The sequence below is a fragment of the Poromitra crassiceps genome, assembly GCF_964638095.1.
Source record: "Poromitra crassiceps genome assembly, chromosome: 9".
NCBI lineage: Eukaryota > Metazoa > Chordata > Actinopteri > Beryciformes > Melamphaidae > Poromitra > Poromitra crassiceps.
In genome coordinates this window covers 42,360,719-42,373,218 of record NC_139630.1, presented here as the reverse complement: position 1 = coordinate 42,373,218, position 12,500 = coordinate 42,360,719, and the positions used below count along the sequence as shown (strand labels likewise).

General features: G+C 43.7%; 1 protein-coding gene across 1 annotated transcript in view; it reads right to left on the bottom strand.

Annotated features, from left to right (window-relative positions):
• lama2 (laminin, alpha 2) overlaps positions 1-12,500 on the bottom strand; it is a gene marked incomplete at its 5' end in the record, with an annotated part of 265,649 nt that overhangs the window by 126,297 nt on the left and 126,852 nt on the right. Inside the window, 3 exon segments of the mRNA XM_083643211.1 lie at positions 3,062-3,148; positions 7,458-7,585; positions 9,657-9,770. Of these exon segments, the coding sequence (XP_083499337.1) occupies positions 3,062-3,148; positions 7,458-7,585; positions 9,657-9,770 (329 nt within the window).

Below are 12,500 nucleotides of genomic sequence, written 5' to 3'. Positions count from 1 at the left end.
GTCCTTGTCCGTGTTGGAGGGTCATAACAGACGTTTGTAATGTCCTTGTCTGTGTTGGAGGGTCATAACAGACGTTTGTAATGTCCTTGTCCGTGTTGGAGGGTCATAACAGACGTTTGTAATGTCCTTGTCCGTGTTGGAGGATCATAACAGACGTTTGTAATGTCCTTGTCCGTGTTGGAAGGTCATAACAGACGTTTGTAATGTCCTTGTCCGTGTTGGAGGGTCATAACAGACGTTTGTAATGTCCTTGTCCGTGTTGGAGGGTCATAACAGACGTTTGTAATGTCCTTGTCCGTGTTGGAGGGTCATAACAGACGTTTGTAATGTCCTTGTCTGTGTTGGAGGGTCATAACAGACGTTTGTAATGTCCTTGTCCGTGTTGGAGGGTCATAACAGACGTTTGTAATGTCCTTGTCAGTGTTGGAGGGTCATAACAGACGTTGGTAATGTCCTTGTCCTTGTTGGAGGGTCATAACAGACGTTTGTAATGTCCTTGTCAGTGTTGGAGGGTCATAACAGACGTTTGTAATGTCCTTGTCCTTGTTGGAGGGTCATAACAGACGTTGGTAATGTCCTTGTCCTTGTTGGAGGGTCATAACAGACGTTGGTAATGTCCTTGTCCTTGTTGGAGGGTCATAACAGACGTTGGTAATGTCCTTGTCCGTGTTGGAGGGTCATAACAGACAATGGCCGCACGTATGGAATACGTCATATATGGATTACTAGCAGCAGCGGGGGATACGGCAGGAGCTCCTATCTATGTGACGGACAGCAAACAGAGCAGGCTGTCAGTGGCACGGAGGTATGTTACATCGCTGTAATTCTCATTCTCTCTATGATATAATAAGCATAATGAGCCGCTGTGTGTCGGAAAATAAGCTATTTGCAAGACATACTGTAAATACAAGCATTTCACATGCCCCATTTCCCTCGTTTTCAGGCACCCGATCTGACTGTTGTCACCCATAGATTCAGTAGGTTCATCATCAGCCCCATTCCTATCGCTGAGAAACCTGCTAGTAGGTTTCAATGGCCGTTATCAAACAACTTTATATTTAGGCAAATAAAACAACTTAGGGTTAGGGTGAGGGTTAGGGTGAGGGTTAGGGTTAGGGTTAGGGTGAGGGTTAGGTTTAGGGTTAGAATTAAGCAATAAAATGCGTTAAAATACGAAAACGTAAACCTCTCCTGATAACGAATCGCTGATAACGACCTTCTGCGCCTACTAGCAGGTCAGTAGGGCCCTACTGGCTGATAAGACGCTGATAACGACGATTGAATGGGGTGACAATTACCACAGTTCAAAACTGATGATCTTTTCTGCTGATGCTAATCAAACTGAAGTTGTCAGGGTGACTTAAACATCATATTTAAAGCTGTAAATAAGGTCCAGGGTGTAAAAAAACAGAATTCTTTCAACTATTACTGCCTTCAATGGAAGTAACCCTAACCCGGAAGTCGTGTAGCGGAAGTGGTCACGTTGTGAACGTGCAGTTGACTAGAAGCCACCGAGGGTAACAATTTAGCCACCACTAGCTAGCGAGCGGCTAACTACGATATGCAGGAAATGGAAAGGCATAATGACAGAGGAAACACGATGAGACGATGTTCCTCAGACACATTATAAAATGACTATGAAAATCTCTATGCAGCTAAAATGTCAATATATTTACTTTCCATCAACGTCCATGGCGTCCGCCATTTTGTGAAAACGTCACAAGACATGTCACAAGTCGTGGGCTTCGAAGCTTTCAGGAAGATTCCACATAGCAAGTGGTGAATACCACATGAGGCCACATGAGGCGGCCGTTCAACTGGATTTATGTCGCATTCACGGTAAACACGAGCCCACTTGAACGCAGCTTATGGCTCAGGGCCCAAAGAGGGACAATGGTTTGTTCCCCACTAGTTAGGCTGATATATTGGGCTGATAGACAAGCACTTTACAGTTTTAGTGAGGCACATTTTCTCACATAAAAAAATACCCCAACACCCCGGGTATGGAAAAAGAAGTACTAGTGTATTTCAGTTAACCTGGGTTAGGGTTAGCGGAGTCACATTTTCGAGGAGCTGCACGCCCCCCTGCGCTGAGCTGCGCCGCCAGGCCGGCCAGCCGCAGCGCACCCCACGGCGCATTCGGCACTGGCTTTGGTGCAGAACTGAATTGAGTATATTCAAAGTGATTTCTAAGGCTGCGTATCCACTTAGATTCTTTGTCTCAGCTGCAGCACCCTTTCCTCGTTAAAAGCAACAGGAAGCATCCTCAAGGTGCACCAAAGACGTCCGCTCCAGAAGAACTGCAGCGGGCGTTTTTTCCTCAGAGTGGAGCACTTTCAAAAGCTGAGAAATGTTCCGCTTTTCAGAAAAGCGCTGGCTGACGTGAACCTTTTTCCAGCTGGGCAATGGAGAAATAGGACGTTGTAGGCTAAGCATTGAATGTATGTTACTGTAACAGCGATCATAAAGGCAGTATGGATTATACCCGACATGTATTGTAAATATCTGACATCTGGTAAGCCTTGCTTGATCTACAACACTGTATTGTTAGAGACGTTACTGCTAGAAGTGCTAACGTTACGTTAACCAGGTGGTTAGTGCAGCTGCTAAGCTAGCAGCAGGCGTCATCATCCGCTTCTCCTCACATACTGTAAGGCACTCCATACAGCGCCTTTTCCACACCAAAACGTCAACACGCAGCCTAAATGCTCAGTTTAGGGGCTTTATTTTTATGATTAGTGGTCTAGTTTTGAAATTATGCAGTGTGTTCTGAACATTTCCACTGTGAAACATAAGATTTAAAGAGATGGAAAATTGCAAAATAGAGTGGGCCTGAAAAGAACACACACACACACACACACACACACACACACACACACACACACACACCTGCACAAAATGGGAAAGCAATACATTTACCACCCAGGCCCGCTTCTGTGTTTTTATGTGAGTGTGTGTGTGTGTGTGTGTGTGTGTGTGTGTGTGTGTGTGTGTGTGTGTGTGTGTGTGTGTGTGTGTGTGTGTGTGTGTGGGTGTGTGTGCGTGTGTGTGTGTGTGTTACCTGTCACATCGCGGCCCTGTGTATCCAGTCTGACAACGGTCACATTGCAACTCTCCCTCATCACTTAGATGACAGGTGGGGCTGAAGCTGTCACGGTTGCCACGACGATGTTGTTGTTGTTGTTGATTAGATGGATAGCGTTGTCCCGGCGTAGAGAGAGGGAGGAGGAAGAGGAGGAAGAGGAGAGGAGAGAGCCGAGTTAAGGCCATCGTTCGTCTCCACACACACACAGAGACACACACACACACACACACTCACACAGGCTTACTGTCCTTTCAAAATAACACACACACACACGTCGGTCCCTCTAGACTCTAAACACAGGCACACATGCTTGAATCTGAAAACAGGTCTTCCTCTCTATGACTCCACCCTGAATGAACTGAAAAAGAGTGAGAGTGAGAGAAAGAAAGAGAGAGAGAGAAACAGAGAGAGAGAGTCTCTTGCCCTCCTACAGTACCTCCTCAAACTATAGATAGTTCTGCTGGCTCGGGTTCCAGGCCCCAGACTGGCTGACTAGCCGACTGACTGTCACTGCTTTAGTCACAATAGACTGACTGTCACTGCTTTAGTCACAATAGACTGACTGTCAGTGCTTTAGTCACAATAGACTGACTGTCAGTGCTTTAGTCACAATAGACTGACTGTCACTGCTTTAGTCACAATAGACTGACTGTCAGTGCTTTAGTCACAATAGACTGACTGTCACTGCTTTAGTCACAATAGACTGACTGTCAGTGCTTCAGTCACAATATACTGACTGTCACTGCTTCAGTCACAATAGACTGGCTGTCACTGCTTTAGTCACACTAGACTGACTGTCACTGCTTTAGTCACAATAGACTGACTGTCAGTGCTTTAGTCACAATAGACTGACTGTCACTGCTTCAGTCACAATAGACTGACTGTCACTGCTTCAGTCACAATAGACTGACTGTCACTGCTTTAGTCACAATAGACTGACTGTCACTGCTTTAGTCACAATAGACTGACTGTCACTGCTTCAGTCACAATAGACTGACTGTCACTGCTTTAGTCACAATAGACTGACTGTCAGTGCTTTAGTCACAATAGACTGACTGTCACTGCTTTAGTCACAATAGACTGACTGTCACTGCTTTAGTCACAATAGACTGACTGTCACTGCTTTAGTCACAATAGACTGGCTGTCACTGCTTTAGTCACAATAGACTGACTGTCAGTGCTTTAGTCACAATAGACTGACTGTCACTGCTTTAGTCACAATAGACTGACTGTCAGTGCTTTAGTCACAATAGACTGACTGTCACTGCTTTAGTCACAATAGACTGACTGTCAGTGCTTTAGTCACAATAGACTGACTGTCACTGCTTTAGTCACAATAGACTGACTGTCAGTGCTTTAGTCACAATAGACTGACTGTCACTGCTTTAGTCACAATAGACTGACTGTCACTGCTTTAGTCACAATAGACTGACTGTCACTGCTTTAGTCACAATAGACTGACTGTCACTGCTTTAGTCACAATAGACTGACTGTCACTGCTTCAGTCACAATAGACTGACTGTCACTGCTTTAGTCACAATAGACTGACTGTCACTGCTTCAGTCACAATAGACTGACTGTCAGTGCTTTAGTCACAATAGACTGACTGTCACTGCTTTAGTCACAATAGACTGGCTGTCACTGCTTTAGTCACAATAGACTGACTGTCACTGCTTTAGTCACAATAGACTGACTGTCACTGCTTTAGTCACAATAGACTGACTGTCAGTGCTTTAGTCACAATAGACTGACTGTCACTGCTTTAGTCACAATAGACTGACTGTCACTGCTTTAGTCACAATAGACTGACTGTCACTGCTTTAGTCACAATAGACTGACTGTCACTGCTTTAGTCACAATAGACTGACTGTCAGTGCTTTAGTCACAATAGACTGACTGTCACTGCTTTAGTCACAATAGACTGACTGTCAGTGCTTTAGTCACAATAGACTGACTGTCACTGCTTTAGTCACAATAGACTGACTGTCAGTGCTTTAGTCACAATAGACTGACTGTCACTGCTTTAGTCACAATAGACTGACTGTCAGTGCTTTAGTCACAATAGACTGACTGTCACTGCTTTAGTCACAATAGACTGACTGTCAGTGCTTTAGTCACAATACTGTAGCACCACAGCTAATTCATCTGAGATCAATGTGTGACTCAACAGGCAGCAGGACAGCTGAAGTCTAGCATGACTCAGTGGATAACTGGCTAACAGAATGGCTGCTTTACTGACTGGATGGATGAGCAGGCAAAGCTGTGTCACAAAGCTGTGTCACAGCGTTACAAAGCTGTGTCACAAAGCTGTGTCACAGCGTTACAAAGCTGTGCCTGCGGCCTCGTGCCTATGACCAAATCACAGCCATGACAATGTTAGACAACAACATCACTCCCTCTTGTGTGATATTGCTTAAGTAACAGCACTACATACACATTTAAGAGTGTAAATGAAGAGTAACAGCACTACTGTCTGTCTGTCTGTCTGTCTGTCTGTCTGTCTGTCTGTCTGTCTGTCTGTCTGTCTGTCTGTCTGACTGACTGAATTGCAGGCTGTTTTGGGGGGTTCTGGAAGGCAAGTGACCCTTAAGCTATTACTGGTGGGGCTGGAGAGAGGTAGAGAAGGGGAGAGGTGAGAGAGAGAGAGAGAGAGAGAGAGAGAGAGGGAGTGAGAGAGAGAGGAGAGAGAGAGACACAGAGAGAGAGGGAGAGACACAGAGAGAGAGAGAGAGAGAGAGAGAGGAGAGAGAGAGAGAGAGACACACAGAGAGAGAGAGGGAGAGACACAGAGAGAGAGGGAGAGAGAGAGTTGTGTCCTTCTTTAGCTCTCTATTAGAGGGTCTGGGAGTTTTGGACATGACGTGTAATGCATGGGAATTCTCAGCTGCTGCTGCTGCCTGTGTGTGTGTGTGTGTGTGTGTGTGTGTGTGTGTGTGTGTGTGTGTGTGTGTGTGTGTGTGTGTGTGTGTGCGTGCGTGCGTGAGTGCGTGCGTGCGTGAGTGCGTGTGTGAGTGTGTGAGTGTGTGCGTGAGTGCGTGAGTGCGTGTGTGAGTGCGTGCGTGCGTGTGTGACTGCGTGTGTGCGTGCATGTGTGAGTGCGTGCGTGCATGTGTGAGTGCGTGCGTGCGTGCGTGTGTGAGTGCGTGTGTGCGTGTGTGCGTGCATGTGTGAGTGCGTGCGCAGCACACTAGTGTCTGTGTGTGAACCCAAGGTATAGTGTCTCTCTTTGGCTATTTTGGGAAGCTACAAAGCCATGATCAGGAAGTGTGTATCAATGAGTCTCAACCAAGCCCCCAGGAATAGTGCTGGGCTGTGAAGCCATTTGAACATGGTGGCAAAGCTCTGTATTGCAAGTCACGTGACGCCATGCAGCCCAGAAAGGAAAATTCCCATCCACTTGCATGGGGACCCCGGCAGCTGTTAAACCCAGGGGAATTTTTTCCGGGTGTCACTCAAAGTATAAAACGACTCTTTTAATTATCAACAAATTTTTTATGGGGAATTCTTTCTTCAGAAGCCAATAAGAGCCGTATACGGGTGTATTTTCTTCTTGTAATGCAATCCATGGGTGGGACGGGTGGGAGACGTCATGGAACACGTCATGGCACACATGCGCACTTCGCCTTGCGCTGCATGGTCAGGAAGTAATCAGGAAGTAAAACCAGGAAGAAAACCCCCCCATGATGGCTTCATGCGCCAGTGAACAACCTCCGTCCGAATGCATGGGTGGGCGTGGCACGTCCCCTATCCAGTTCTTTTAATACATCCATGGTCTCAACCGTTTTCAAGGACCCATAATTTTGACCATATTAAGGTCACGGACCCCCATTTGATGAAATGTTTTCTCTCGGACCCAAAGTTAGATGTGATCTTGTGCTGAATCCCATGACTATTTGTATCGTAGGTAGGGAGATACTGTGTTCACTTCTTAAAAATTAAATAAAGGTGAAGTAAGGACCCCTGCTGGTCCCCGGACTCACGTTGGGAACCAGTCGTGTATATGACCAATTTCACCTGCAATTATGGCCAACAGTTATGTCACAATGTTTCTACCTCTGTTGAGGGCATATTTACATGCGATGATGAGAGGAGAGGAGAGGAGAGGAAGAGAGGAGAGGAGAAGAGAGGAGAAGAGAAGAGGGGAGTGGAGAGGAGAGAAGAGAGGAGAGGAGAGGAGAAGAGGGGAGTGGAGAGGAGAGGAGAGGAGAGGAGAAGAGAGGAGAGGAGAAGAGGGGAGTGGAGAGCAGAGGAGAGAGGAGTGGAGAGAAGAGAAGAGAGGAGAGGAGGGTTATCTAGTGACAGGTCAGAGAGAGAGAGATTGGGGTTACAGAGTGATAGATTGAAGCTGTTGATTAAACTGTCTGTGACCTACTTGTTGCTGGGCAGAACGAGTGGGCAGGCGCAGGCCAGACAGTCAGCGGCTGACCCACGGGTGGCGTTGCCATAGTAACCAGGTAGGCAGCTGTCACAGTGGGGGCCTGTGGTGTGGTGGCTACAGTCCTGAGGAGACACAGGTTAATGCTCAGTGACCTCAAAGAAAACAGCTGTTTGATCAATTCACTACGGTGCAATGAGTAGATTGCTATCAATTCACTAAGGTGCAATAAGAAGATTGCTATCAATTCACTGAGGTGCAATGAGTAGATTGCTATCAATTCACTACGGTGCAATGAGAAGATTGCTATCAATTCACTATGGTGCAATGAGAAGATTGCTATCAATTCACTAAGGTGCAATGAGAAGATTGCTATCAATTCACTAAGGTGCAATGAGAAGATTGCTATCAATTCACTAAGGTGCAATGAGAAGATTGCTATCAATTCACTACGGTGCAATGAGTAGATTGCTATCAATTCACTAAGGTGCAATAAGAAGATTGCTATCAATTCACTAAGGTGCAATGAGAAGATTGCTATCAATTCACTAAGGTGCAATGAGAAGATTGCTATCAATTCACTACGGTGCAATGAGTAGATTGCTATCAATTCACTAAGGTGCAATAAGAAGATTGCTATCAATTCACTAAGGTGCAATAAGAAGATTGCTATCAATTCACTAAGGTGCAATGAGTAGATTGCTATCAATTCACTATGGTTCAATGAGTAGATTTCTATCAATTCACTACGGTGCAATGAGTAGATTGCTATCAATTCACTACGGTGCAATGAGTAGATTGCTATCAATTCACTACGGTGCAATGAGAAGATTGCTATCAATTCATAGTATTCCGATGATGTCACAAGCCTTTTTCCTACCAATATGGCGCTATAATACACACAGCTCATTGGCTGTAAGTGTCACTTGATTGTAATCACCTGTTAATTGATCACAATCACCTGTTGTTTTCCTACCAAAATGGCCGTGTGGTGATGTAACAGAATACCATCAATTCACTAAGGTGCAATAAGAAGATTGCTATCAATTCACTAAGGTGCAATGAGAAGATTGCTATCAATTCACTAAGGTGCAATGAGAAGATTGCTATCAATTCACTAAGGTGCAATGAGAAGATTGCTATCAATTCACTACCGTGCAATGAGAAGATTGCTATCAATTCACTACCGTGCAATGAGAAGATTGCTATCAATTCACTACCGTGCAATGAGAAGATTGCTATCAATTCACTACCGTGCAATGAGAAGATTGCCATCAATTCTGTTTTACAGCATGGCCACTAGGGGTTGAGGCGTCTATAAGAGGGTCTGAGAGAGTCAGTCAGTGATGTCAACCAAAACATTAATGAGGGTTTCCAACTTCCAATCCATTTAGGTGTGCCAGTGTTGGGGCCCTCATTAATGTTTTGGTTGCACCTGTGTTTACCCTGCATTTTAGACACAAAATGGCTGCTGTGAAAGGCCCATTAACTTTAGGTTAGAGCCCATTGTCATAATATGCCAATGTTGTGTTAATATTATTATCACAACAGAATACATTAACAACCATGCTTTAGTATTAGACCAGAGTGAGAGTAAGGGGAACCAGACTCTCCTGCACAGGTACAGCGCGAAACAGAGAGTCTGGCAAGCGAGACTACCAATGGAGAGACTGTGAAGGCCCTGGCTGGTCAGTACAGTAAACATGACGTTTTGCTTCTGTTGGAGGAGAAACCTTTGGGTATATGAAGATGTCCGGCACTGCAACTTTGGCCATTTATTTGGATTGGGCAAAGCTTTAAAATACGTGGAGAAGGCATCCAGATCTTCCATATTCCTATGAGAGCTGAACCGCTAGCTGTCACTTTCTGCCACCAGTTCGGCTCCGCCCATGAAAATACGTCATCGCTGTTTGCAAACTATTGTTTGCTCTCTAGTCATTGTTTAAAGGAGAATCTTCTGCATTTTTCAACCTGGACCCTATTTTCATATCTGTTAATGTATAACTGAGTCATGTGAGCTGACTTTTTTTAAATTGGTGCTGTATTGGCCAAGATCGCAAAGAGCCCTTCACAAGAATAAGCACAATACACCTGAAGTATTCACAGAGCACCTGTACAGTGCTTCCACTCCATTGTCTTCTGATAAATAAGCAAATGTTATTCCATCAATCAATCGACCGATCAATAGTGTCCTACCAGGCAGTGTCCGGTGACCTCGTGGCATTGTGCGGCGTGACCGTGGCAACGACAAGCTTCACACACACCGTTGTACACCGTCCCGTTCACCCTCCGGAAACCAGGAACACACACCTGAAACACACACACACACAGACACACACAAACACACGCACACGCACCCGCACGCACACACACACAAACACACACACGCACACGCACACACACACACACACACACACACACACACACACTAATAATAAGACATACAAGCCTAGAATAAGTAGGAGACAGCAGCACAGGGACAAAGCACTGCTGTTTGAGTGTGGCTTGGTTTCTGCTCCGCTCAGCGGGCCTTAATGGAGTTCTTAAACATCAGTAAATCATTGCCACATTAGCGGTGATACCTTGGTATAATTACAGTAAGTCATTGTCACATTAGCAGTGATATCCTGCTATAATTACAGTAAGTAATTGTCACATTAGCGGTGGTGATACCTTGGTATAATTACAGTAAGTAATTGTCACATTAGCGGTGGTGATACCTTGGTATAATTACAGTAAGTAATTGTCACATTAGCGGTGGTGATACCTTGGTATAATTACAGTAAGTCATTGTCACATTAGTGGTGATACCTTGGTATAATTACGGTAAGTCATTGTCACATTAGTGGTGATACCTTGGTATAATTACAGTAAGTCATTGTCACATTAGTGGTGATACCTTGGTATAATTACAGTAAGTCATTGTCACATTAGTGGTGATACCTTGGTATAATTACGGTAAGTCATTGTCACATTAGTGGTGATACCTTGGTATAATTACAGTAAGTCATTGTCACATTAGCGGTCGTGATACCTTGGTATAATTACAGTAAGTCATTGTCACATTAGTGGTGGTGATACCTTGGTATAATTACAGTAAGTCATTGTCACATTAGTGGTGATACCTTGGTATAATTACAGTAAGTCATTGTCACATTAGTGGTGATACCTTGGTATAATTACGGTAAGTCATTGTCACATTAGTGGTGATACCTTGGTATAATTACAGTAAGTCATTGCCACATTAGTGGTGATCAGTGTTGGGAGTAACTAGTTACTAAGTAACTAGTTACTAAGTAACTAGTTACTGTAACTTAACTACTTTTTTCAGTAACTAGTAATCTAACTAATTACTTTTTCAAATTCAGTAACTCAGTTACAGTTACTAAAATAGTAACTGGGCTAGTTACTAGTTACTTTAGGACATGAAAATAACGGACAACTTCAGAGGATTACCCAGTTTCTGATCCTCAGACCTAGTCCGGGGAGAGAGCTGCAGCCAGAGCCCCAGAGGCTAATGACCTTGATAGGCTATAAGCCTCCCCAATAAGCGAAGGTTCAATGCCACACTGTGGCACAGCAACACTAACATAATGTGTGCATTACTAACAATCGAAGCAGACTTTTAAAAGTAACGCAAAAGTTACTTTCCCTAGTAACTAATTACTTTGAAGTAACTGGTAACTTTCAAGTAATTAAATTACCTTTTGAGAGAAGTAACTAGTAACTGTAACTAATTACCAATTTTCAGTAACTTTCCCAACACTGGTGGTGATACCTTGGTATAATTACAGTAAGTCATTGTCACATTAGCGGTGGTGATACCTTGGTATAATTACAGTAAGTCATTGTCACATTAGCGGTGGTGATACCTTGGTATAATTACAGTAAGTCATTGTCACATTAGTGGTGATACCTTGGTATAATTACAGTAAGTCATTGTCACATTAGTGGTGATACCTTGGTATAATTACAGTAAGTCATTGCCACATTAGTGGTGATACCTTGGTATAATTACAGTAAGTCATTGTCACATTAGCGGTGGTGATACCTTGGTATAATTACAGTAAGTCATTGTCACATTAGTGGTGATACCTTGGTATAATTACAGTAAGTCATTGTCACATTAGCGGTGGTGATACCTTGGTATAATTACAGTAAGTCATTGTCACATTAGCGGTGGTGATACCTTGGTATAATTACAGTAAGTCATTTTCACATTAGTGGTGATACCTTGGTATAATTACAGTAAGTCATTGTCACATTAGCGGTGGTGATACCTTGGTATAATTACAGTAAGTCATTGTCACATTAGCGGTGGTGATACCTTGGTATAATTACAGTAAGTCATTGTCACATTAGCGGTGGTGATACCTTGGTATAATTACAGTAAGTCATTGTCACATTAGTGGTGGTGATACCTTGGTATAATTACAGTAAGTCATTGTCACATTAGCGGTGGTGATACCTTGGTATAATTACAGTAAATCATTGTCACATTAGTGGTGATACCTTGGTATAATTACAGTAAGTCATTGTCACATTAGCGGTGGTGATACCTTGGTATAATTACAGTAAGTCATTGTCACATTAGTGGTGATACCTTGGTATAATTACAGTAAGTCATTGTCACATTAGCGGTGGTGATACCTTGGTATAATTACAGTAAGTCATTGTCACATTAGCGGTGGTGATACCTTGGTATAATTACAGTAAGTCATTTTCACATTAGTGGTGATACCTTGGTATAATTACAGTAAGTCATTGTCACATTAGCGGTGGTGATACCTTGGTATAATTACAGTAAGTCATTGTCACATTAGTGGTGGTGATACCTTGGTATAATTACAGTAAGTCATTGTCACATTAGCGCTGGTGATACCTTGGTATAATTACAGTAAGTCATTGTCACATTAGTGGTGATACCTTGGTATAATTACAGTAAGTCATTGTCACATTAGCGGTGGTGATACCTTGGTATAATTACAGTAAGTCATTGACTGCGTTTACATGGACTTGAGTATCCCGGTTATGAGGCTT